The sequence below is a fragment of the Ostrea edulis genome, chromosome 8 (assembly GCF_947568905.1).
Source record: "Ostrea edulis chromosome 8, xbOstEdul1.1, whole genome shotgun sequence".
In the NCBI taxonomy this organism is placed as follows: domain Eukaryota; kingdom Metazoa; phylum Mollusca; class Bivalvia; order Ostreida; family Ostreidae; genus Ostrea; species Ostrea edulis.
The window spans coordinates 50,947,928-50,972,689 of NC_079171.1; the positions used below are offsets into that span (position 1 = coordinate 50,947,928).

The window sequence follows — 24,762 nt, forward strand, 5'->3', positions numbered from 1 at the left end:
TAAAATGTTTGTGAAAAATATAGGAAATCTATTGCATAATGGACTTGGTAAATAATTTAATGAAAACAGAGTTATTGTCCTTGGATTCAACATTTTGAAACACATCATTGACTATTAAGATATAACTAAGACTTTTGAAATATTTTATGGCTAACAAATTTTTTTACAATAACTATTGAAAAAGACTCCAACAAAATTTATGTTCCAGTCATAAAATTATTGACTTTGCAAATCTTATGAGTGTGGAACTACGTTAATTAACAGTTACATCACAAATTTCGAGCTTTAATATAGATGAATTCATTTTTGTAAAATTGGGTTTTAATATTTCTGTGATAATTGCACATATCAAAAGTATTAATTGAACATGTGATCGCAATTTTTATGTCCGTTTTCGGTTTTGGCATTTAAAACACTACTAGATTTACCGCTTTTGGGTATGCTGCATCTCCAGTTTAAGGATTTATACCAATTAATATTGTTGTATTTTTAATTGTATGAATCAATTTGGACATAAAGATTGTTCCTAAGAAATATGAAGTTATTCTGTTCGCCGGTTTTAATATAATCTATAAAACATCACAATCCGGGACAGTCGGGAGTCGGCAGTACTAGATTTACCGCCCACCAGCTCCATTTACACGCGCATTGTGCAGCTAAGGACGCGCCGCCATTTTGCCCGACAACAAAGCGAAAAGTCGACATTTTATCGGATTGTTTACATTGGTTTATGACAACGCAATCATGGTAAAACGCTGCTGCTGGGGCACTTGTAACACTGATAGCAGATACCCAGATCGGCTTCAAGGAGGGATAGTGTTCATTCCTTTTCCAAAACCTGGAAGAAACTTGGAAAAAGCAAAGAGGTGGATACGTATGTGTGGTCGTCCCCATTATCAGTTAAATGAAGATATACTCAAAGAAAGAGGGAAAGCGAAACATTTATACGTGTGTTCAAAGGTAATATGCTCACCGATATTTGTAGTCTGGTCCCCGCCCCCGCCACTCCTTGATCACGAGTGCTCAAGGAGTGGCGGGGGTGGGGACAAGACTACGATACACGTGTGTAACACTCATTAAAATATCATTAAACTCGTAAATAGAAAGTACAAAGGGGACATAGCTGCAGATCTGGTGCAGGTGACGAGGTCGACTGATGACTCATGTAAATTAGATCTACAAGTTTTTTTGTCATGCACAGTTACATGTAAAGTGCTAGGTAATATGAAATGCAAATAAATAGGTAGGTATATCAAAATATTAGTGATTATGTTATATAATCAAATCTCCTTTATGCAAGTCCATGCAGTTAAATACGACCTGACGACTAAATATAGCATTGGAAGGATCCAGGATTTTAACAGGGGGATCAAAATTTTGGCAAAATAACCATTCTATTGGTATTCATTTTGTTTTTATTTTAAGCTTCTGTCACCTTATTTTTTCTTGAAACCTTTTAAACATACTAGACAGTAGAATTTGATTACTAAAACTTGGTGGGGAAAAAAATTATGAGGAAAATCTCGAATCAGTCCCTTTAAGACTTCAGTACCAGGCGCGTAGCTACATTTACGTCAAAACGCCCAGGCATACACATCCAAAAAAAAAAAAAAGAAAACTATTAAATGCTACAAACATAAGTGAAAAATAAGTGTCTGCAGTATCTGCGGTACATTAGTCTCCCTATAGTCTCCCCAGACCCCTAGGCGTACACATTAATTAACTCAGGCTACGCCACTGAGTACTGTAGTGTACATGTACACAATCGCTATGACAGTAGATTCAGGTCTTCTATAATCATGTAACACGGATACTGAAACATGTACATACATATTCTACAACAATACCAACCAGAATTTTTTTTTTTTTTAGCAAATTGCACTACATATGCTCATGTATACCTTTATTTAATGTATAATATTGTTTAGTCGTCATTTTTATTTATATAAAATTGGATGTTTTAATTGCTACAAATACAATATTTAAAAGATAAATTGGATGTTTTTTAATGTGTTCCTTTTTTCAATTATCAGCATTTTGTCAATGGCCAGCCATCTGAGATGCACCCTGATCCAGTGTCTGCAGTCCGTTATGATGCATTGACACCAGCTCGAAAACGACCCACCAAAAGAGGGTCAAGTTCAGAAACGAGAACTACATCTAAGCGACAGATTTTGATGGACACTAGTACTGATATGTAAGTTGTAGTGCATGTACATACAACAGGGTGTCAATTTAAGCCACTTTGGGTCTAAAAAATATGAGATTATAAGGGGAAAAAATTGCAGTTTATAGGGCAAATATAGGGATTTTACAGCAGATTTATAGGAATGAATAGGGTTTTTATTACATAATTTGTATAGAAGTTTATTGTTTCTGTATAAAAATTTAGCAAGCATAGTATCTTACTGGAGAAGAAATAATATCGAACATAAACAAAGACAAAATCCTTTCAGATGTGGACATGCAGTTTTCCATCCAACAGACAATTCTTGTACAATAATCATAGTTATTCTCTTCATAACAATCTAATTAAATATCAATCTAGCATCAGCTCTCTCTCTCTCTCTCTCTTTTTTTTTTTTTTTTATCATTTTTGAAAATAGGACTGTCATTTTTTTTTTTTTTTGGATATATAGGGCTTTATAGGAATTTTTATAATGACTTGTAGGGAAAATATAAGAACCTTTGAGTTTATAGGAATAAATAGGGACTTGACACCCTGAATTATAACTATATATATAGTATTACATGATACATCTGCAAGAGGAAGAATTTTGAAGTAAATATTCTCACATATAAAAAAAAAATGGCAATGCATGTACAGAGTACTATATTTAAGCAAAACCTTTAACTAGTCTGACAAAAATTTCATCTTTAAGAAAATATTTGTAAGAAAAATGTTTCTTTGTAATCCATATCAAAGGAATCAGCACAATGAAGCTGGCAGTGATGTGTTAAAGGCATCATCTGAAATTCAACATGTTTCAACGACTGCAACTACAAGTTCTCAAGCATCAGCAACAGAAAATGTTAACCCAATTCTTCCTGGTAATTATGTTCTATGGTTGAATATTAGTATCAAGGAGCAGTATTTGCAAATGACATGATATCTATACACCAAAATAAAAAAAAATGTAAATACTCCACTGAAAGTGTAAAGATAACTTTACTCAACTGAATTTGAATTATCTAGTACATGTATTTATATACAAAGTGTATGACAACAAACAGAATTTTATCTCCAAGACTCTCTACATATATCTACCATACAAAGATATTAATGACCTGTAAACAAATCTTTCTGTCACACTGAGTCAGTGTTTATTGTTTCCTTGTTGTCATGAAGGAAGGGGGCATATTATGTCAGGTACAAACACATTCTTGATTTCATAGTTGGTGTGGTAAATCAACATCCATGTAGATCAGAATCACATTTGTGGATAAATGGCTTAAAATGTTGGACATAAAACTTAGCTAGTTTCTGAACTAACACATCCATAGTAGACTTGTTCAGATAAACTCTTTCTACATATAAGTCTTGTTTGGTATATGTAATGAAGTCACAAAATGGAGCTCCGGTGACTAGAAGCTGTCCTTGGACTTGATACCAGTGGGAATGTTAAAAGCTGAAAGTGTCGCCATTTCTTTGGGGGAAGAAATCACTTCTTGTTTCACATGCTTCACTGATGGTCTTGTCTCTGACAGAGTAAGGATATTTAATTTCAATCAAGCCACTTTCAGACTTATCACACACTATGCCATCAGGAGTAGCACCTAGAAATGGTAGTTCTGTGTTTACAATCAAACCTATATCATGAAGGCGGTGTCCTGTATTCTTAATGTACATTTGCATGGCAATGTGTTCATTCACTTTACCATATGATGTAGCAGAAGATGTGAAATCGGATTCTTTTGAAATGTGTTCTTTAAAAATTTCTGGTTTACGTCGTTTTTCCTTCTTATGATTAGTCCGAAATATTGGTTACAGGTTTACTCTTACTTCGTTCTGTATGCCATATTTGGTTCAGACTCTGAGATCTTGTTGATTTTTCCAAATCAGTTGCATCACTCTGTGTCAAATTCAGCTCAGTCCATTCATGTGCAAGGTTTTGAATGCATTCAAGGTCAACACAGGTATGAAGGGCTTTTGGGAACACAGTACTTCCACAGTTTTCTGCTGCACGGGGAAATCAATGGTGCCTGAAAAGAAATAATATTAAGTTTTCTAAATATATTGCGGGTTGTAATCAACTTGAAATACTGGTCATTATTGACTGTACGGAGTTAAAAGTACAAAAGCCTTGTTCTCTCAATTGACAGAGTCAACGTTATTCTGACTATAAGTCATTCACAACTTTGAAAGGATTTGTGGGCATAGATCCAAGGGGCTCTGTAATATTTTCTTCCATGTTATTCTCTGGATCAGTACCTGATAAAGTTATTACAAAGGAGAGTGGCTTCCTTAAAGTATTGTCAGACCTTAAACAATGTGGGAAATTACAAAATGGTGATGGAGTTATGGTGGAGAAAGGGTTTAATATTGAAAAGGAAATCGAAGCTATTTGTCTAAACATTCCACCTTTTGCGTCATGTGCAACACAGTATATGAAAGCTTCAGAGGTAACAGAAACTGTCAAAATAGCCAAACATCGTGTGCATGTTGAACGGGCTATTGCTCGTATAAAAAAGTTTAAAATACTGTCAGGCAAAATTAGTCTTTCTCTTTTTAGTATTGTTGATCAGATATGGTTAACTTAATAATTGTTGTGTATTGACCAATTTTATGCCATATTTAATTCAATTAAGATAAAGAAAACTGCTAAACTTCATTCACTTAATGTGAAAATTTGTTGTAAATTTTCATAATATCAGCGAGGTTTTTCTACAAATGGATTTTTTTAAATGAATCGATTGCATAAGGAAAAATGTAATAATCATTGATATTTACTGTATAATACTACACGAGAGAAATTTGATATGGATGAAAAGTGGAGGATATGTTGAACAATATTTTGAAATTGAAAACTTTAACATCTACTTCATTTAGTCACAATATGCAGTTTTAGTAGAAAGCAATCTGACAAAGAAAAATTAAAACCTCTGCTGGACTCGAACCCTTGATCTACAATTCAGCAGTCAACGTGCTAACCTACTGAGCTACTCAGCTAGACGAACATTTTTTTTAAATGAATAGGCAAATATTGCTGATCTTTATATTTCATTCCATGTTTTAAAAGGAAGTCAGTCATTATGATACTGTAGAGTACCTCCTTAAAAAGTTTAATTCATATATTTTGTCTGAATAAAGTTTGTAACTTACATGATAGCTGAGAGGAGATCCTATGTAATGAGCACTGAATGGAGTGTCAACAGTTGGTCCTGCTGCTGTAGATACCAGATAGGAAATCGGGGCTTCTTTAAACTTTTTCAAGATCTCCATATCCATTTCACCCATTTCAGTTCTCCTGAAAATTGTGGAAAAATAATTTTGAATGACCATTTAAAAGAACTTTATGTTGTAACAAGTGTTCAGTGCCAAACACTTGGGCGTGACTTGGCAGCTGTGTAGTTTGGAGTCTTTTAGCTGACACCTAATTACTACACCTGTGAAAACTTGTTAGAGGTCAGGGGCCCGTTTTACAAAACAACTTACGACAAAGTCGCAAGTCTTAAATTGTATTATACAGTTATTACTTTAAATGAATGAATTAAAACTTTTCTAAGGCTAAATTTTTCAATATTTTCTTTAAAATATATTTTGCATACGGAGTGAATGATTTACAATAAAGTTGAAAATTTTGTCATAAGTCTGAAGTTCTTTTGTAAAACGTACCCCTGGTGTCCTTGAAAAGGTGCTTTACATCTTAGTGAGTCTTTTCTGCTGAAAAGCCTTAATTTGGCCAAAACATTGGGCACGTGTATATTTAATTTGAAGAATGTCTCCATGTGAGTGAAACAGGGTTGGCAAAAAGGTGGTCAATATGAGTATTGACCGGGCCGGTGGTCAATACTGGTTAAAACCGGTCAATACTGGTTAATACTGGTCGATTGAAAATTATTTGGTCATTATAGTCTGTGTTATTTATTTTAAATGTTTTAAGTTACCATTATGGTAAATACTGTAATTCATAACATGCACTATCAGTTTATAATATACTTATAAGTCATAATATTAAATAAATAATGTACAAATGACTCTTGAATTGGGGATGATGTAAAAGTTTCTGTTCAAATTCCATAGTTTAACAAGAACTACCTATAAGTACTGTTTCATCAATCTTCATTTTAACTGTTGAATAAACATTTGAGGGGGTGGGTTGGGGATATGTTTTCATAACAATAACAGGCACACTGGTCATCTCTGGTCCCAGCCTATGCTTATTAACACCTGTCAACTCTGCTTCCTGTGCTCAGGTAATGTCCAGCTACCTTTTATTCTTAATCTGCCCAGGTACATGTATTAAGAGGTCTGTCTCCAATCGTCAAGCTATGCTATAGAACTGTGACCCTCTGGTAGGTACTGAAGATATTGCGGTCAGTTTCAGCAACCAAATATATTAAACTTATGAAATTACATTTGATTATCTAATAAAAAATATTTATCAACAATTGATCCATATAATGAAAAGACTTAATTTATCTTTATCTTTGCAAGAAATGTTCAAAAATAGGAAAATAGACAATCTAAATCACAATTGACCATTATTGACCACTTGGGAAGTATTGACCTGGACGGTTAAAACCACTGGTTAAAAGGGGGTGGTTTTAACCGCCCTACCCTGGAGTGAAATATAGAATGACAATCAGTCATGCAAAACAATTAGAAAAAAATGAATAAAAAAAAAATGATTGAAAGATGTACACTTTTTTTACCATGTGTCAACAAAAGAAGCCACAATTGGCCAGATGCATATGTTGGTCAGGGATGGAGACCAGATGTATGTTGGTCAGGGATGGAGACCAGATGTATGTTGGTCAGTGATAGAGACCATGTGTATGTTGGTCAGTGATGGAGACCATGTGTATGTTGGTCAGTGAAGGAGACCATGTGTATGTTGGTCAGTGATGGAGACCAGATGTATGTTGGTCAGTGATGGAGACCATTTCTATGTTGGTCAGTGATGGAGACCATTTCTATGTTGGTCAGTGATGGAGACCAGATGTATGTTGGTCAGTGGAAGAGAATCTGGTGGAGACCAGGTCAGGAGGTTATAAAACTTTTATCACACTCATACTGAAACTCAGCCATTTTTGTACATGAGTACAACTTTGAACATGCAATCTCCAATCAAAACTTGAAAAAATCTAGAGCATGTAGTCCATTTGAGTATGAATGATTTAATTTATTATAACTGCATGTTTTCTAACCAATTCACTTTTAATCGAAACAATATTTTACTAATAAGTAAATTGTTACTCACTCTGTCATTGACTCTGAACCTTCACTTTTGAGTATGCATGAGTACGATTTAGAACATGGAGTTCGAGTTTGAGTATGAAAATATTTTTTATAACCTTCAGGCCTCAGAAGTAAATTTAAGGGTTCTTCTGTTTGAACCCAGTGTTCGTTGATTGCAGTTCGTTTTTCCGTCATAGCAAGAAAATGTACAGACTAAAAATACATGTTGCATAAGCTAATCATTTGCAGGAAGCAGTTTTTAATTATGAATGAGTAATCATGAGGTATTTTTGATTAATTCAAAATTGATATACTCTTTGTTTAGTATTTGAAATTGAAAACTAAATCGTTATCTGATTACGTGAGACCATTTCAATTATGTTTGTGCTACTTAGTTCATCCAAACATATGAAGAATTATACTGATATTGAAACGACAATTAAATAACAAACATTGTCATTAAGATATGTGATTCACAATATTTGTCTCATAACAGCAAACATTTCAATAAAGAATGGACTTTTCTCTCGATGTCAACTTTATTTCATCACTCGGGTGAAGCGCACTGGACTGGACTGTAACTGTTCTGATACGCGTGGACCGACTCTTGACTAGTTATTTTAAATTTTTCAAATCAATGTGGAGCGCCAAATTAACTCTGACATATAATTGAAGTTAAATCTTGTCAAGTGGTGCTCTCATGAATTGAATTGATGTGCACATCACGCAGGCAATAATTGATGCGCGCATCAATGTGGTGGAATTAGTGCTCGAAAAATTTAATTTGGAGATCGGTATAAACGATTTAATGATCTCTTCAATTCAATTGAAGATATATTTAATTATTTACAATGCTTTTGTATAAGGAATTATAATGCGCGCCTCAATTCTTTTAAAGAGAGCAACAATTCAATTGTGGATATGTTGAAGGAAAAATGACACTAATTATAAAGTCAGCTCTCTGTAAAAGAATTATTGTGAGCATCATTAATTCAAATGAAGAGAACGATCAATCATCGCACGCATTATTGAAATTGATTCATGCATTAAGTAAATTAACACTCTCTTCAACTGAATTTTAACACGCATATATTCGATTGTTGATATCATCAATTCATTTGAAGAGAGCAACAATTTGAACAATTATAGAGCGCATCAATTCAGAAGAACTCGATGTAGTGCACGCGAAACATGTATCAACACTTCGGGAAAGTTACGTCCCTTGTCCGCTAAAGACTAATTTATTATTATTATTTTATTATCATTATTATTCAAAAGCAATGTTAGACGTTTAAATTAAATGTAATTTGTAATTCATATACAATATCGTGGAAAGATCAATAAAATTGGTATTGGGGTTGTTAGCCATAAGTTAATTAAACATGTAAAGTCTAATTAAATTACGTTGTCCAGCTCTAAAGAGCCATAATTTTATTAATCTGCTAAATCTGCACCGAATCATATATTTACTTTTTTCTGATACTTTATTTTTAAAATGAAATATATATATTATTTATTTGATATTTTGCTAAATCTGCACCGAATCATAGATTTACTTTTTTCTGATGCTTTATTTTCAGAATGAAATATGTAGATTTTTAATTTCGGCAATGTAATTAAAGAGTTAACTTATGTTTATAAACAAACCAGTGAGATGTTAATTTTGTAATTTGCCACCCAATCACGTTAAAGAATTTGAGCATTCAATTTCAAGACTCATCATTATAATCATAAGCCTGCAACTATATCATAAGTAATTTTGATGATTTGGAGAATGGGTGGTGGCAAAACTTTGTCAACCACTCAAGTAAAACAGGAGCAAGTAATTTACTTCTCATCGTTAAATCATGTGCGCACTTTGAGCTGCGTTTGAATAATCATGAGACGATAATTAATCTTGATAGCAACACACATCACTTAGTAAATCCATGTATTGATTAATAAAAATGAAAATTTTTCTTATCTATCATAGACATTTTTAATGGCATTGAAGATAAAATTTCAATATACTCCCGGAGAATTAAATGGCAAAATCTTTTGATTTCTTGAATTACTTTATTGGGAGAACTTAATTTTTTCCAAAAACCCTTAAAATTTGCGTCATTTTATTAATTTCACCTTATTAAAAATTATAGAAAATAGTACAGATGACTAAATAGGAGACATATTTCAAGTCCTATAAAATCCAGACCCCCTGCCTCATAAACTGCCCCCCCCCCCCCCCCCCCCAACCACAATTCCTGGACCCGTCCCTGTTCATTAGAAAATGCAACATGTACATTAACTGTAGATATTCCATAGAGAGGGCAGTTTATATATATTTACATGTATTTCATTTCATTTTATTCAGGTATAAAATATCACATAATGTCATGATTGTAGATTTAAAATAACAAATTGAAACCGGCATAATCTATAGCACTATTCAGTTATAACAGTTAAAGAATAAGTGACTGTATGAATAACATAACAAAATATATTGATACCAAATCTTATAATTTATGGTACTTTATATCAGTTGTAATTAATTTTCCTTACTAGAAATTACCCTTCAAATCACTTGTATAGCTATTCATAATACGGGTTGAAACTGTCACCTTATTCCGGACATATGTCCCGGACTACATTTACACCCACCCCGAATCCCAATCCCGACTTAAATTAGTATCGCTCATGTTGTAAACAGAGCGATGCAATGTGGGAACATCAACATGTTGAAAACGTGTCACAATGTAAACAAAGAATGAATGAGTACAGGAATGTTTTAACAGGAGATGCAGCAGGTGCGTGGAAGCGGATGGTGGGACGGTTTTATTGGCTGAATGACAGCGAGATCGCAAAGCATCTGATTGAGGTCCATGATCAATGGTGTGGGGACCAGTGTCCCCTCGAGAAGTATGTGTTTATTTAGAGCCAGGGTTTGACATTTACTTTCTTGAGCACTAGACCAGTCGGGCTACTTCAAATGATTTTTACTAGACCTGATCTTACATCCACTAGCCCTGACCAACTTTCCAGAGAAAAGAAACCCTGATGGTTTCTCCATATTTAAGTACTTAATTCAAATGACAAACGTTAAGTTTAAACTAAAACGTACTTAATTGTCTCAAAAACATCTTTAGTCTCGTCATTCAATTTGATGCTTTTATTTTCAAACGCATTTTCTGTTTCTTTAAATTCTACTCGGCACAGAAATTCTTTAGTCTTTTGTTAGAATAAAATGACCTGAACATCTTTTTTAAAAATTTCTTTTCCATAAGCCCTGCTTTGTTTCTTCCCAACCTACTCCTTTTTTTTTTCCTCGGAACATCCTTCCTTGAGGACGAGAAATCGAGACATTCCCGCACATGTGTCAACAACGAAAAATGGCTATTTACGATTTAATTTATTCATTTGATAGACACTTTCTTATATTCAATTAAAATAACCTGGGTTTTTTTTTTTTAAATGAAAATAAATTCAGTTTATATCTATTTATCCGAAATATAACTTTACACCCATTAACAAAGAGTAAATGTCGTAAAACATCACTTCCGACAGCGACTTATATATTAGAACTAAAAGTAGAGATTTTGTCATCACGCGGTTCAAAATTGCTCGCAAACTCTTTACAGTTATTTTTTAAGTTAAAATAAGATATCTTATGGTTTAAAATAAAGTTTCTTGTTTATTTTTTCAACACGACCAGTCGGACTAGTAAATCAACATTTTACCCGACCGGAACTATCATTTAGTAGACTCCGTCGGTCGGACATGCCTTAGTGTCAAACCCTGAGAGCAGACAAGCATGATAAATTATTGATAGGGAATCAGGATTAAAGAGTATCTTTCTCACATCAATACCACTGCATAGTGTTTCTGACATCCTAGAATTTTAAATAGCTTACCCTACTTCAGATGTTTTTGAGGAGTGAAATAGGAAACACACACACACACAAATGAGGGTATGAGCTGTGATGCTTTATGAAGTATTTCTTAGTTATACATACAGCTATACATGTAGCTATGGTGCTTGCTTTACTGACCTGCATATTCTATTATTTATTGTGGTACTGTGTGAAATCCTAGAATTTGTATTGCAATATCATAGATGAATATCAAAGCAACCCAGAGAGCATGGACGTTGTCACATTTCTAAATCATCAAGCAACAATCAGATAGAAGTGGTAGACTATTTTTATAGCAAGGGGCTTAGACTTTATAAAAATGTTTTCAAAAATCCACATTTTTAGATGAGAAAAACCCCGGATCATTTTATAACTTGACATCAGTCCAAGTTCCCTCTTCCTAGTGTATATAAAATGTGCCATACCTTACATGTACTACCTTTAGTACTATTTTCTTTGACAGTTAATTAAACATATACACAAATTGTCACCAGAAATACTTTAATGTCCATTAGATCTATCAACTCAGTACCCCGCAGATAACAATGACGCAATACAAATACTATACATATAACTCTAAGTCTCTATAACTTCATTCCGGACACTTAACAACACAAGTTTCACAAATTTTCTATCACTAAAACACCAATTCAGTGTCTAGTTGTTCTCTATTTTGAAACACGATGGAAACCTTGTTTCCGATAACATAAATTATACTGAAAACCCGAATTTTCTGATAGCAATTACCTTATTGCCGAACACATGTTTTTATCCCACCCGATGTTTTTGATAAACTCTATACTGTTCTCTTACTGTAAGTTTATTTTGATCTATCATCATAATCATTTCTGAAAAGATTATCCAAGTCTAAAAATGCAAATGAATATCCCCTCTTGAATAAATACAATTCTTTACTGCTGTAGTGTCACATTTTTTGGTAGATTTTTACAGAATACAGTACAGAATTTCTATTTTCTGTGCTGTTAATCTCTTAAGTGGGAATTGCATGAAGTGCACTTTTAGCTGTTGAAATGATGATCATACTGTATATACCTATTCAGTATTACAAGTACCGCTGAATAGATTGTGTCTTTATCAATTAAAACCCCATATGAACTCTTACCCTATGTTTCCTGATCATTGAACCAGATACCTGATAACAACTGAATAGCAGATAATGCGTCTACCCGTGTGTCTCTTGATCATGCAAGTTAAGCGACGACGAGCGTGATTAGCCCATAGATTATTATTTGAATGTTGTGACCGTGAGGTAGGCCTATACCCACCACCAACTTAGATTTGATTCAGATTACGTAACGATGCAGACTATGTAACTTAGATTTGATTCAGACTATGTAACTTAGATTTGATTCAGACTATGTAACTTAGATTCGATTCAGACTATGTAACTTAGATTCGATTCAGACTACGTAACTTAGATTCGATTCAGACTACGTAAATTAGATTTGATTCAGACTATGTAACTTAGATTTGATTCAGATTATGTTACCTAGATTTGATTCACGTTATGTAACTTAAATTTGACTTGAGCATCATATGTAGATCAATTGCAGTATTAGATATGAAGATGTTCCATCATTAACAATTTCTGATCAATATATAGATGTGATGTTTTAGATAGATGTGATGTTTTAGATAGATAATGCTTCTAATAAAGTTTAACCTTTAAATGTATTTTGTAGGTCGTGTATCGAGCGCGGTTCATGTGGCCAGCCCGGTAAGTGACGCAAACAAAGAAGATGTATATTATAATGTACAATACTTGTATTCAGTCTTTAACAGATCACCTTCAGAATTCAGATGTTATCAGATCACCTTCAGAATTCAGATGTTATCATATCACCTTCAGAATTCAGATGTTATCATATCACCTTCAGAATTCAGTCTTTAACAGATCACCTTCAGAATTCAGATGTTATCAGATCACCTTCAGAATTCAGATGTTAGGCCACTGATAAAATGTGTTGTGTTTCCGCTAACCCGACCGACCCTAAATTATAGCCCCGACCCAAGAAATTTTTTCCGCTAATTTGAAGAGAAAAAAACCACGTCATTTTTCCGGAAAAAATATATTCTCTGTTCTTGGTTTTCTTTTTAGTTAGACATTGAGATGAAGTCATTTAAACGCTTTAACGATGTACAAAATTGCATGCTATTGTGTCAAGCGTTTAACAACATTGATAATGTTTGTAACTAACAGCATGGCATGATGGTTGACCTAGTACTGTACCTCCATGCTTGCCTCACGCAACAGTGCTTTGACAATTGAAGTTAACAGACGGTCGAGAGACTTTGCCAAGTGTCATGTTTCCATAGAAGACTTTCTTTTGTTAAAATTGCCAACTCCTATGGTGTTTTTGGACGGTGGCTATTTATAGCCATGCACTGTCTTATGCTATCGTTTCAGCGGGCATTACTGTATATACAAGCGGACCCTAGTTTTATATGGAGGTCATGATGCAGAGTGACAAACATGAATGTCCAGTCTGTCAAATTTGTATGCACATCCTTGGTTTCTGCTGCAGTTCTAACTGAAATCACTATGAAAAAGGTCGCAAATAAAGCAGTGAGCGCATCCGAGTTGTTGATGGCTGGTGAGAGCCGAGAGGAAAAAAAGATGTGCAGACTGTTTTTATGTCCGGTAAAAAGTTTTTGCTGGAAGAGAGTTGGATCCCATTAGGATAAGTGGGATCTGCCCAGACTGTCTTCCTACTCATGTTCCATTTAGATTGTGAAAGTACATTCAGAAATGTATTAATAAACTTAAAGTATGTTAATGATGTTGATATTTTGGTGCTGATTTAATATTTTTTTTCATAACCATCACATTATTTTCCTGTCAAACATATCCAATAGAAGTATTCCCATGACAACCAATCTACATGTAGAAACAATATATCTGGTACTTGTAAAGCATAGTGGCATAGAGGAGTTAACTTTTGTGTTTTATGCTGGATATGTTTCATTGAAAAATATAGTTTCTTATAAAACATCTGGAAATAATCCTCAGCCAATAACGGGTGAAATGTTATGATTGAAAGTTTACTTGCAATGCAATTTAAGCAAAATTTTATTTTGAAAGTATAAAATTCAATAGAACATTTAACTTGTGTAGTAATTAGGGCTATATCGGCCTGGATAGCTCAGTGGTTAGAGCACCTGACTAGTAATAAAGGGGTCCCGGTTTCGATTCCGGTCAAGCCAAAGATTTTCTCCTCCTTCCCATACTACATTTGGTGCCTTTGTCCACCCCTGGTGGTGCAGGTTGGCCTGCCAGGGGCGACAAGAACCTGGGTTGATATTGAAAGACAATTATAAAATTATAATTGATCTTAAGGAGGGAGGAATGTAGTAATAAGGGCTATATGGACTGGATATCGGCCTGGATAGCTCAGTGGTTAGAGCACCTGCCTAGTAATGCAGGGGTCCGGGTTCAATTTCCGGTCCAGCCAAATATTTTCTCCTCCTTCCTATACTACACTTGTTAGAGTTTACAATGTTTTTGCATACTTTGAAAAAATAAAATTAAAAAAAAAATAAAATTTATTTCCTACCTACCTACCCTATTTTTTTTTCTGGAACGTTAGCGGAAACTCAACAAGTTTTGTCGTTGGCGTTATCAGATCACCTTCAGAATTCAGATGTTATTAGATCATCTTCAGAATTCAGGCGCATTATTAATTACATGTAGATCACCTTCAGTCTTAAGAATTCAGACGTTATTTGAATTGGTTCACCTTCAGAATTCAGACTTTATTAGAGCATCTTCAGAATTCAGACTTTATTAAATCATCTTCCGATTTCAGTCCTTCATTAACTCACATTCAGGATTATTTATTGGCTCACCTTCAACATTCAGGCCTTCACCTTCAATCAGCATTCAGTGGCAATTCCAGAAAATGTGGAAATTAACATTTGATAATTCAAGTCATGTTCCCTATTCCAGAAAATATGGATACAGTTGATAATTCAAGTCATGTTTGTAATTGCAGATGTGATTCCGACTACACAGTACAAACCACAAAACCACATCATCTCGCTCCAGCTGGAAGGTATTTCAATTTAATAACAGAGAATTAGTCATTTTCTAATAATCATATTAAGGTTATACTTTCTTTCTAAATATTTCATGAGGACTGACAATGTTAAAGCCTAAGGTAAGATTATGGATAATGGACAAAGACAATTTTCTCATCCAGAATATAAGGTGTTGATCTGAGTGTAACATGTTGATCTGAGTGTAACATGTTGATCTGAGTGTAACATGTTGATCTGAGTGTAAGGTGTTGATCCGAGTGTAACATGTTGATCTGAGTGTAAGGTGTTGATCTGAGTGTAACATGTTGATCTGAGTGTAACATGTTGATCTGAGTGTAAGGTGTTGATCTGAGTGTAACATGTTGATCTGAGTGTAAGGTGTTGATCTGAGTGTTGATCTGTTGATTTGAGTATAACATGTTGATCTGAGTGTAAGGTGTTGATCTGAGTGTAACATGTTGATCTGGGATACGAGTGTATAAGGTGCTGCTGATGGTGTGCTGACCAAAAATTCCTCCATCCATACTTTTCAAAAATCAACTGAGCTCTTGTTGTCTGATTCATTTGATGAGCTACTTAACAAGCATTTTCTCTTTTCTTTACTCTTTATTAGTATGACCCTTTTCTTTTTGTGTGTGTGAGCGTGGAGAGGAGGGGGGGGGGGGGGGGCGTGGGTAATGCCTGTTTGTGTTTTAAGCAAAAAATGTGACCTTTCAGTGATTGGGAAGGCCATGTGCCCTGCGTCATAGTCCCATTCAGGTGAAAATTGGCGCATTAAATTATTTAATTCATGCGCCAACGTGTGCATTCATTATCGATTATAACCTGGTTTTTTTCTCTAGAAGTAATTGGGTATGACTTACTTATTTTTTGTACTTTCATTTTTAATTCCTATGTACTCTGATACACCGAATCGCATTGGTTGAAGCAATGTACATACAAATCAAAATGAATGACTAATAAACTATTTCCTCTTACACCACATCTCATCACGTCTTCTTATATGCATGCTTATTCTTTAGCGTTTAAGCTTCGGAAGTCCAAGGTCATATATAGAAACGACAGAAAGTGGGGAAAAAAATAATGAAAATAAACGAGAGACCGTCTTCAAATACCAATACTGATAAAGGCATAGGCCATTTTGGCCTTCCCAATCACTGACCTTCATCAATTTTATGTGTGTACTTGCTGCGTGGTGAATTTGTAATTATGTGTGTATAGGCTTTCAGTCTGCTGTCCAATCCTTTTCTATATCAAATAAAATATTCATGTATAATAAGCCTATATATGTACTATACTCTACTAAACTCAGATAATTTTTTTTTCTTTTCAAAGTTGATGAAGGGGTGGAGTCTGTTAATGATGACTCAAGTGATAACAATGACCTTGACCTAGCAAACATAGAGGTCAGTGATATATTCAGATTCCTTTAAATAATGCCACAAAGTGCGACCTTTTTACCACCACAATTTCAGTTTATGAAAATAGCCTTGATACAAACTAAGCTGATCTTTTTTTCCCTCCTTAGGAACATTGCATAAAACAAGACCAAGGGTCCACACATTGCACCCCACAGATCACTGAATCCACCCCACAAACCTCTGAATCCACCCCACTGAGGATTAACTACTTATTATCTATACCAGCCAACAAATGGACTAATTTGGGAGGAGATACCATTACACAAGCAATACCAGTTGTCATACAAGAACCAATAGACAGTGGTGAATATAAAAATTCTGTGCTACAAAGTGTAGAAACATCTCATCATCATACACAGCTTACATCATCTGGTGCCACCTCTCATCCAGTCATGACAGATACCATTGTTGTGAAACAAGAGCCAACAGACAGTGATGAATATGAAAATTCTGTGATACAAAGTGTAGAAACATCTCATCATCATACACAGTTTACATCATCTGGTGCCATGTCTCATCCGGTCATGTCAGAGACCAATGTAGGAGTTGTGAAACAAGAACCAACAGACCGTGGTGAATATGAAAATTCTGTGATACAAAGTGTAAAAACATCTCATCATCATACACAGCTTACATCATCTGGTGCCACCTCTCATCCGGTCATGACAGATACCATTGTTGTGAAACAAGAACCAACAGACAGTGGTGAATATGAAAATTCTGTGGGACAAGATATGGAGACCACAGAGACAAATACTGTTCATCATTCTCCCCCTATTTCATCTTCACATTCAGTCAGCGCAAATACCATTACCACAGCAGTCAGGGCTGCACTGAGACAGAAGATTTCATCAACAGATCCGGGAACCACTGCACTGGATTCAGTAGAGATGAGTGAACCACACATTGTAAGCTCAGTGACATCTAGTCTTTCTGAGGCCCAAGCATCACAAACCCCGACCCATACCTCTACAGTTAGTGGGAATACACTGGTTCAGTGTGTCAGTGTAGGAGGAAGTGGAGCTAGCAATCCACACTATACAGTAACACTCAGTCCTAGTCTCCCGTCTGCTTTCAGTGTAGACCCAAGTGTTTCCATTGCTGCGAAACATTCACCAGATTCGGATCAAGGTCGCTCCGTAGCTGAACCACATGTGTTAGTCTCATCTCTGTCAAGTGTGAAGTTAATGTCAGGTGGACTATTGACCGAAATGATGTCCAACATTGGAGCTGATGGCAAACAGAAAAATGAAGAAAACACACAGCGGGACAGAAGGGTATGCAGATTGTCTTTACAAATTTCCAAACTTGTTCATTAAATGAATTTTTAGGTCACCTGAGTAAACTCAATGATAGGTTGTATTGGCAAACTAGATTGCTATAATGACCATAGAATTTGCAAAATGCTGACTATAAATGAGAATGTTGAAACCCCTGAACCATCAAGTTGCTTGTCAGTAGCCTGCCTTGATTTAAAAACTGATGATATGTAGAACAAGCTCTTGCATATCGAATCAGTTGAGAGGTATAAACACCATATGCAGGTGATAATGGAATATTGCTACATAAATATGGGAAGTTTACGATGGAGAAGCTGAAATCATCCCGTTTATCATAAAGTTGAGTTGTTAGTTTGCTGTTAGTATCTATTTTCAATAAAATATCTAAGAAGCAGAGGTGGACAACTCTGTGGTATAAGATCTGTAAATCTGCTGAATCTACCAGGATATTGGGAATAGAGTGAACTCTGGAATTTAGGGTGGTTATGCAACAGAAGAGCATGTCTGTGGGGTAAAGAATAAAGTTATTTAGGAATGCCAGTTAGGAAACTGTAAATTCAGATTGCAAAAAAAGACTTCTCAAACAACTCATAAGAGAACTATTACAGGATGAGCATTTGTTTATATGCTGGCAACCATAGCTGAATTGCCTGAAAGGAAGATGACTCAGTATGTTTAGCCTATTTTGGGGTCCATCGATGTGCTGTAAGAATTTCTTCCTCATTGATATTTTGCCAAATTGTGGACAGATGTGAGAGGAGGTGGAGTCTGTCAAATTTCAAAGATTATTCATAATAGATTTGTCCTACAAAGGTTCTATTTTCATTTTCAAAAATCTTATTTTTGTCCCATTTCTATTTGTCCTATACCTTTTACACCAAAAGTTGCTATGACCCATGAAATAAACAAAATTAAAAAATTACACTTTTTTTGTGTATGCCTGATTGGAACAATAGACATGTTGATACTCGTTTATTCTGAACTCTTGATTTTAGAGTGAGAAGAAGCAGAGCAAATCTCAAGGTGTAGAGGAAAAATCTAACACAGTGTTTGTGAAAAGGAAACGGTTAGAAGAGGAGGGGCCCATCACCAACAAGAGATTTGCTACAGTAACAGAGGAAGAAACTAAAAAACTAACAGAGGACCAGTCTAATGACCTCATTGATAGCAGTAAGTTGATTAAAGTGAGGCAAATACACTAAATAAATAAATGTTTATTCGGTATATACAAACATACATAAATACCAAGGATAACCCATGAAAACTCGAAAACTTACTTCCTATGGGGTCCTTTGATGCACAGATGTTTGCGCTAGGGGGTCTGACATTTATGTGGGAGGAAACAAGAGAACCCGTAGGAAACCCATGTGTCTGAGCGGGCGACCGCCATACCCTCTCACATACAACCACTGCCAATCACGGGGATCGAAGTCAGGTCGCAGCGGTGAGAAGCGAGAGTACTACCTCTGCGCTACCCGGACACCCTAGTTTCGAGATAAGAGCTCTTCTGAGAGAATGGGCCTACAGTCACTGAGGAGCACCATAAAATGTATTAAAAGTGGCAACTGATGAAATATGTAAATATAATAAATACAACCTGTTATCAGAAGAAATATTTTAATTACTACAGTGAAAATATAGAAACGATGCCATATTTGCAAAGCTTATCTAGATATAGTACTAGCGAGCAATGAAAGAAGATGGTATAATAAGAATTTCAAATATTTAATTACTTCCTGAATACTTATCATTTACTTAGATTGTGTAACAATTGAATTCAGGTGATGAAAATGTGTATGAGAAACTTACCGAGGACATTCACTTATGCAGTTGTAGAGGTCAGCTGGGTTCGATCACCAGTGACCAGATAGCTCAGTTGGTAGAGCACCTGACTAGAGATTCAGGGAGCCCGAGTTCAAATCCCGGTCTGCATTGCATTAAATTTTCTCCCTTCTTGTTATATTTGTTCCGTAGAACACTCCTGTACTTGCAGGTCCTGCTTGTAATGGGAAACAAACCCTTTTTCTTTATCTTGACCTTTTTTAGGTCACCTGAATGAATTCAGGTGACCTATTGCTATCTGTTTTTGTCCGTCATCGTGCGACGTGCGTCGTGCGTTAACATTTGAACATTTTCAACTTCTTCTCTGAAACCCCTGAACCAATTTAACCAATTTTGGCATATAGCATCTGTGGGTGGAGGGGAAAAAAATTGTGAAATTTGTGGTCCCTGCCCCCCTGGGGCCTGAGGGGTGGGGCAAAAACCATCAAAATGAGTGTAATTTTAAAAAATCTTCTCCTTTACTCCTGGACATCAAGAAGCCAAACTGTGAGCATAATTATAATGAGTGTTGAGCCCTCTACCAAAATTGTGAAATTCATGGCCCCTGGGGCAGGGGTTCTTGTGTTAGGGTGGGGCTCTATTGGTCATATAGTGAAAGTGTAGAAATTCTTTGAAAATCTTCTTCTCTGTCTCTGGGTATGAAGTAGACAAACTAATAGCATGGTAATGATGAGCAAGGATGCCTCTTTATACCCCCTGCAACAAGTTGTGGGGGGGGGGGGGTATACTGGAATCAGGTTGTCCGTCCGTCTGTAGACGCAATGGTTTCCGGGCTCTAAAGCATTATCCTTTCCACCTACCATCGCCATATCATATATATGGACTACCCATGGGATGAAGATGTTCCCTATCGATTTTGGGGTCCAAAGGTCAAGCACACTGGACATCGAAGTAGCAATATGGTTTCCGGGCTCTAAAGTGTTATCCTTTCCACCTACAGTCACCATATCATACATATGGACTACCCATGGGATGAAGATGTTCCCTATTAATTTTGGGGTCAAAAGGTCAAAGGTCAAGCGCACTGGACATTGAAGTAGCAATATGGTTTCCGGGCTCTAAAGCGTTATCCTTTCCACCTACTGTCACCATATCAAACATATGGACTACCCATGGGATGAAGATGATCCCTATCGATTTTGGGGTCAAAAGGTCAAAGGTCAAGTGCACTGGACATTGAAGTAGCAATATGGTTTCCGGGCTCTAAAGCGCTATCCTTTCCACCTACAGTCACCATATCATATATATGGACTACCCATGGGATGAAGATGATCCCTATCGATTTTGGGGTCAAAAGGTCAAAGGTCAAGCGCACTGGACATTGAAGTAGCAATATGGTTTCCGGGCTCTAAAGCGTTATCCTTTCCACCTTCAGTCACCATATCATACATATGGACTACCCATGGGATGAAGATGTTCCCTATCAATTTTGGGGTCAAAGGTCATGTGCACTGGACATCGAAGTAGCAACACTCAGAAAAGAGGTAGTTTATACCCATTACCAACACCCTTTGGGAGATTGGGGTAAGCGGGGGGTATTCTTAGTGAGCATTGCTCACAGTACCTCTTGTTAAAAATTGTGAAATTCATGGCCCCTGGATCAGGGGTTCTGGTGCTAGGGTGGGGCTCTATAAGTCATATAGTGAAAATGCATTATTTCTTTGAAAATCTTCTTCTCTGTCCTTGGGTATTAAGTAGACAAACCAATAGCATGGTTATGATGATCAAGGATGCTTCTTTCAAAACTGAAATTTATGGCCCCTTGGTCAGGGGTTCTGGTGCAAAGGCAGGGCTGACCACATAGCTATTCAATGTTTCTTCCATCCAAAAGTAAAATTCTTATATTTAAACACAAACCTAATTCAAACATTGGAAGGTTGTTACATGATACTCAGGTGACCTTTAAGGCCCCTGGGCCTCTTGTTTTCAATGTTAGGGAAATCCCAAGCACTGCGTAATGGGCTCATGAGTGAGCATAGATGCATTCCACTTGATACAAAATTTAGAATGACAATGAAGAGATTGAATGAAGTTTTTGATTTCAGAAAAAGAGGACTGCTATGATGAAGAGGACAAGGAGTTGGATGACTTGCCAGTGTTAATGAAGGTACTGAAGACAGGAATATTAATGCATACACAAGTCAGCTTGTGTTCTCTAAGTATCATTCTTCAACAATACATTGCTTGAGTGAGTTGGGTGACCTATTGCATTGTCTTGCATGTAAATGCCTTTAGTAGTCTCTAGCTTTAAACTATATATATGTGCAAGCAAAATTGTAGAAAAATGTGTTAATTATAACACATACACACACCCCACCCCATCCCCCCCCCCCCCCCCCCCCCCCCCGGCAAACGGAGTTTAGGGGTACATTGGAATCACCATGTCTGTACTGTAGATATGATTTTGTCCAGGCATGTTCTAAGATGTAGCACATGGATTTTTCTGAAAAATTGTACACTTATTACTCACGATATGAAGGTGTGCACCTTGTATTTTCATATTCATTCTCTAGCAATTTTTAACCATGTACCAAATAAAAGAGAAATGATAATAGAAAATTAAATTCTCTGAAAATCCTACTTAGTGGTATAGTGTTTATATTAAGCATCACCAGAAATACAATATATTTTAATGTTTGTTTGATTCATTGATTTTTTTAAAGCAACATTTTCAATAAAAAAAATTTACTAAAGGACCATTTGATTAGGAAACTTCTGGTTTCATCCTTATCGATCATACTTTAAAAGTGTGTGTGTGTGTAGGGGGGGGGGGGGGGTAATAATACCCGGTAGTCCCGAAAGGACAGTTATAGTAAAATCTGATTTTAAGTGGAATGCTTTCATCACAATTCTGTTTTCGACGACTCATTTATGAGTTTTCATGCTATATTTTTCTGTTATTTTTGCCTATATTTTTTAAACTTTTAAGTTGGAGAATTAATTCTGATAAATGCCATAACATTGTATAGGGATGCACAAGTACCTGCTCTAATGCTCCACCACAGTGTAGAATTTACAGTCATTCTGTTTTCCCCTGTCTCTGCATACCCATCACATTTTCAATGTAAATTGAGGTGGTGCTACATTTCAATTCTTGTTGTGAATTTTACACTCCATTCATTTTGTTCAGACTGTGAAAACCAGCATTCAACTTGAGGATTCAGATACTGATGGTGAAATCCAAGAGAGGAAGACCAAGGATAACACAACTGCAGATTATGTTAATAAAGGTAGCTACAGTGCTGTGCTTTCTGTCTTGGTTTTGGTTTGATTCTAGTGTTGTGCTAGAGATGTCTATGCAACTTTTCAAAATAAAAGTAATCTACAATCCAGAAAAAGCATGTCTTGTAGACAAACGAATTTTAAAATTTGATTTCATGCAACTTGAAGATGCAGCTCATTTGATACCTTTATTAATTAAGGGGATATAGAGTAGAAAAAGAAAGAAAATGAATAGTGGGGTTTGTAGATATGGACATCATCTGATCTTTCAAAATCTTCTTTCTTCCATATTGAATAAACAAACCGAGTACATAGTGAGAATAAGCATGGAGGTCTTTACCAGATGTAATTTTTTGGTCTCAGGGTCGGGAATTGTTATTCCAAAGTCAAGCATTGAGTGCCATTCTCTACCCAGAGTTCCGTGCGCTCCTCGCACTACACCTCTGTCAACGGCTTTTTACAGAAATCTTGTAAAAGTTTCTATTATCCAACATTTATGTTTTGGACTAAATATTTAGTCATATTATGATATGTTTTTGGTGCAATTAAATTGATGCTTACTGTAAATTGTTTAAAATTGCCGTTTTCTGGTCATAAATTTGGAACTACTTCGTAATATGCGTAAAAATGTAGGACATACACGTGGTGAAGATTTAAATGTAAACATGGAATCAAAAGTAAGAAAGGCTGTAAAAATACGATAAAACTTGTAAAATAAGAGACAAACAGCTAAATAGTAAATAAGTACACATGTACTTATTAAATTGCCAGTGGGCTATGAAAAGAGCCTGATGTATCACCTGTTGCCTGAACTTTTAAAGGGAAAGGAAACCGAGAATGATTGTTTATATCTTGTGATTATATTGTCAGAGGTGTATGTGAAGCTTGCGTAACGCGCCCTCTGGTGAGAGAATGCATCGAGTCCTAGGGTCAGGCATTGTGAATCCTAGGGTCAGGCATTGAGGGTCCTAGGGTTTGGCATTGAGGGTCCTAGGGGCAGGCATTGTGGTTACCAGGGTCAGTTATTGTGGGTCCTAGGGGCAGGCATTGTGGGTCCTAGGGCCAGGCATTAATTGTGGGTCCTAGGGTTAGGCATTGTGGATACCAGGGTCAGATGTAGTGGTCTAACAGCTAGGCATTGTGGTTTCAGGGTAGGGCTCTTTGGATCATATAGTAAGATTGTACTAAACATTCTTCATGGATCATCTTTTCTCCTGTATAATATATTGAAAAAAATGCCCACCTAATTACAAAGTTTTATCAAAATGGATACTTGCATAACAATTGTAAAATTAATGATCCGTGGATGAGGGTGTCTGATGTTAGGGAAGACATTATGAAAATTCATGAAATCCTAATATTTGTTATAACTCCTGACATTGAAAAAAATGTAATGAATGAATTACTGAATCTGTGAAAAGTAAGGATTAATGTAGTTTTTCCCGATAATGTACACCTTGCTTGATTGGCCTGTTCCGTGAACAAATGTTAGGCAGGTGACTGTTATAACCCTTACACCTCTGTTATCTGATTGATTGATTGATTATTGTTTAACGCCCCTCTCGAGAATATTCCACTCATTTTGGAGACCTCACCATTGCCGGTGAAGGGCTGCAAAATTTAGGTCTATGCTCGGCGCTTATGGCCTT

The 24,762-nt window shown here is 35.9% G+C and overlaps 1 protein-coding gene across 1 annotated transcript in view; it reads left to right on the plus strand.

The window, feature by feature from the left end:
- Nucleotides 1–650: 650 nt before the first annotated feature.
- Nucleotides 651–24,762, plus strand: part of LOC125661397 (uncharacterized) — a 27,127-nt gene continuing 3,015 nt past the window's right edge. Inside the window, exons 1-11 of the mRNA XM_048893378.2 lie at nucleotides 651–960; nucleotides 2,034–2,197; nucleotides 2,927–3,051; nucleotides 10,174–10,297; nucleotides 12,993–13,027; nucleotides 15,303–15,362; nucleotides 16,684–16,754; nucleotides 16,877–18,046; nucleotides 19,045–19,219; nucleotides 21,937–21,998; nucleotides 23,022–23,121. Coding sequence (XP_048749335.2) covers nucleotides 745–960; nucleotides 2,034–2,197; nucleotides 2,927–3,051; nucleotides 10,174–10,297; nucleotides 12,993–13,027; nucleotides 15,303–15,362; nucleotides 16,684–16,754; nucleotides 16,877–18,046; nucleotides 19,045–19,219; nucleotides 21,937–21,998; nucleotides 23,022–23,121 — 2,302 coding nt within the window. The 5' untranslated portion in view covers nucleotides 651–744. The remainder of the gene's footprint in view (nucleotides 961–2,033; nucleotides 2,198–2,926; nucleotides 3,052–10,173; nucleotides 10,298–12,992; nucleotides 13,028–15,302; nucleotides 15,363–16,683; nucleotides 16,755–16,876; nucleotides 18,047–19,044; nucleotides 19,220–21,936; nucleotides 21,999–23,021; nucleotides 23,122–24,762) is intronic.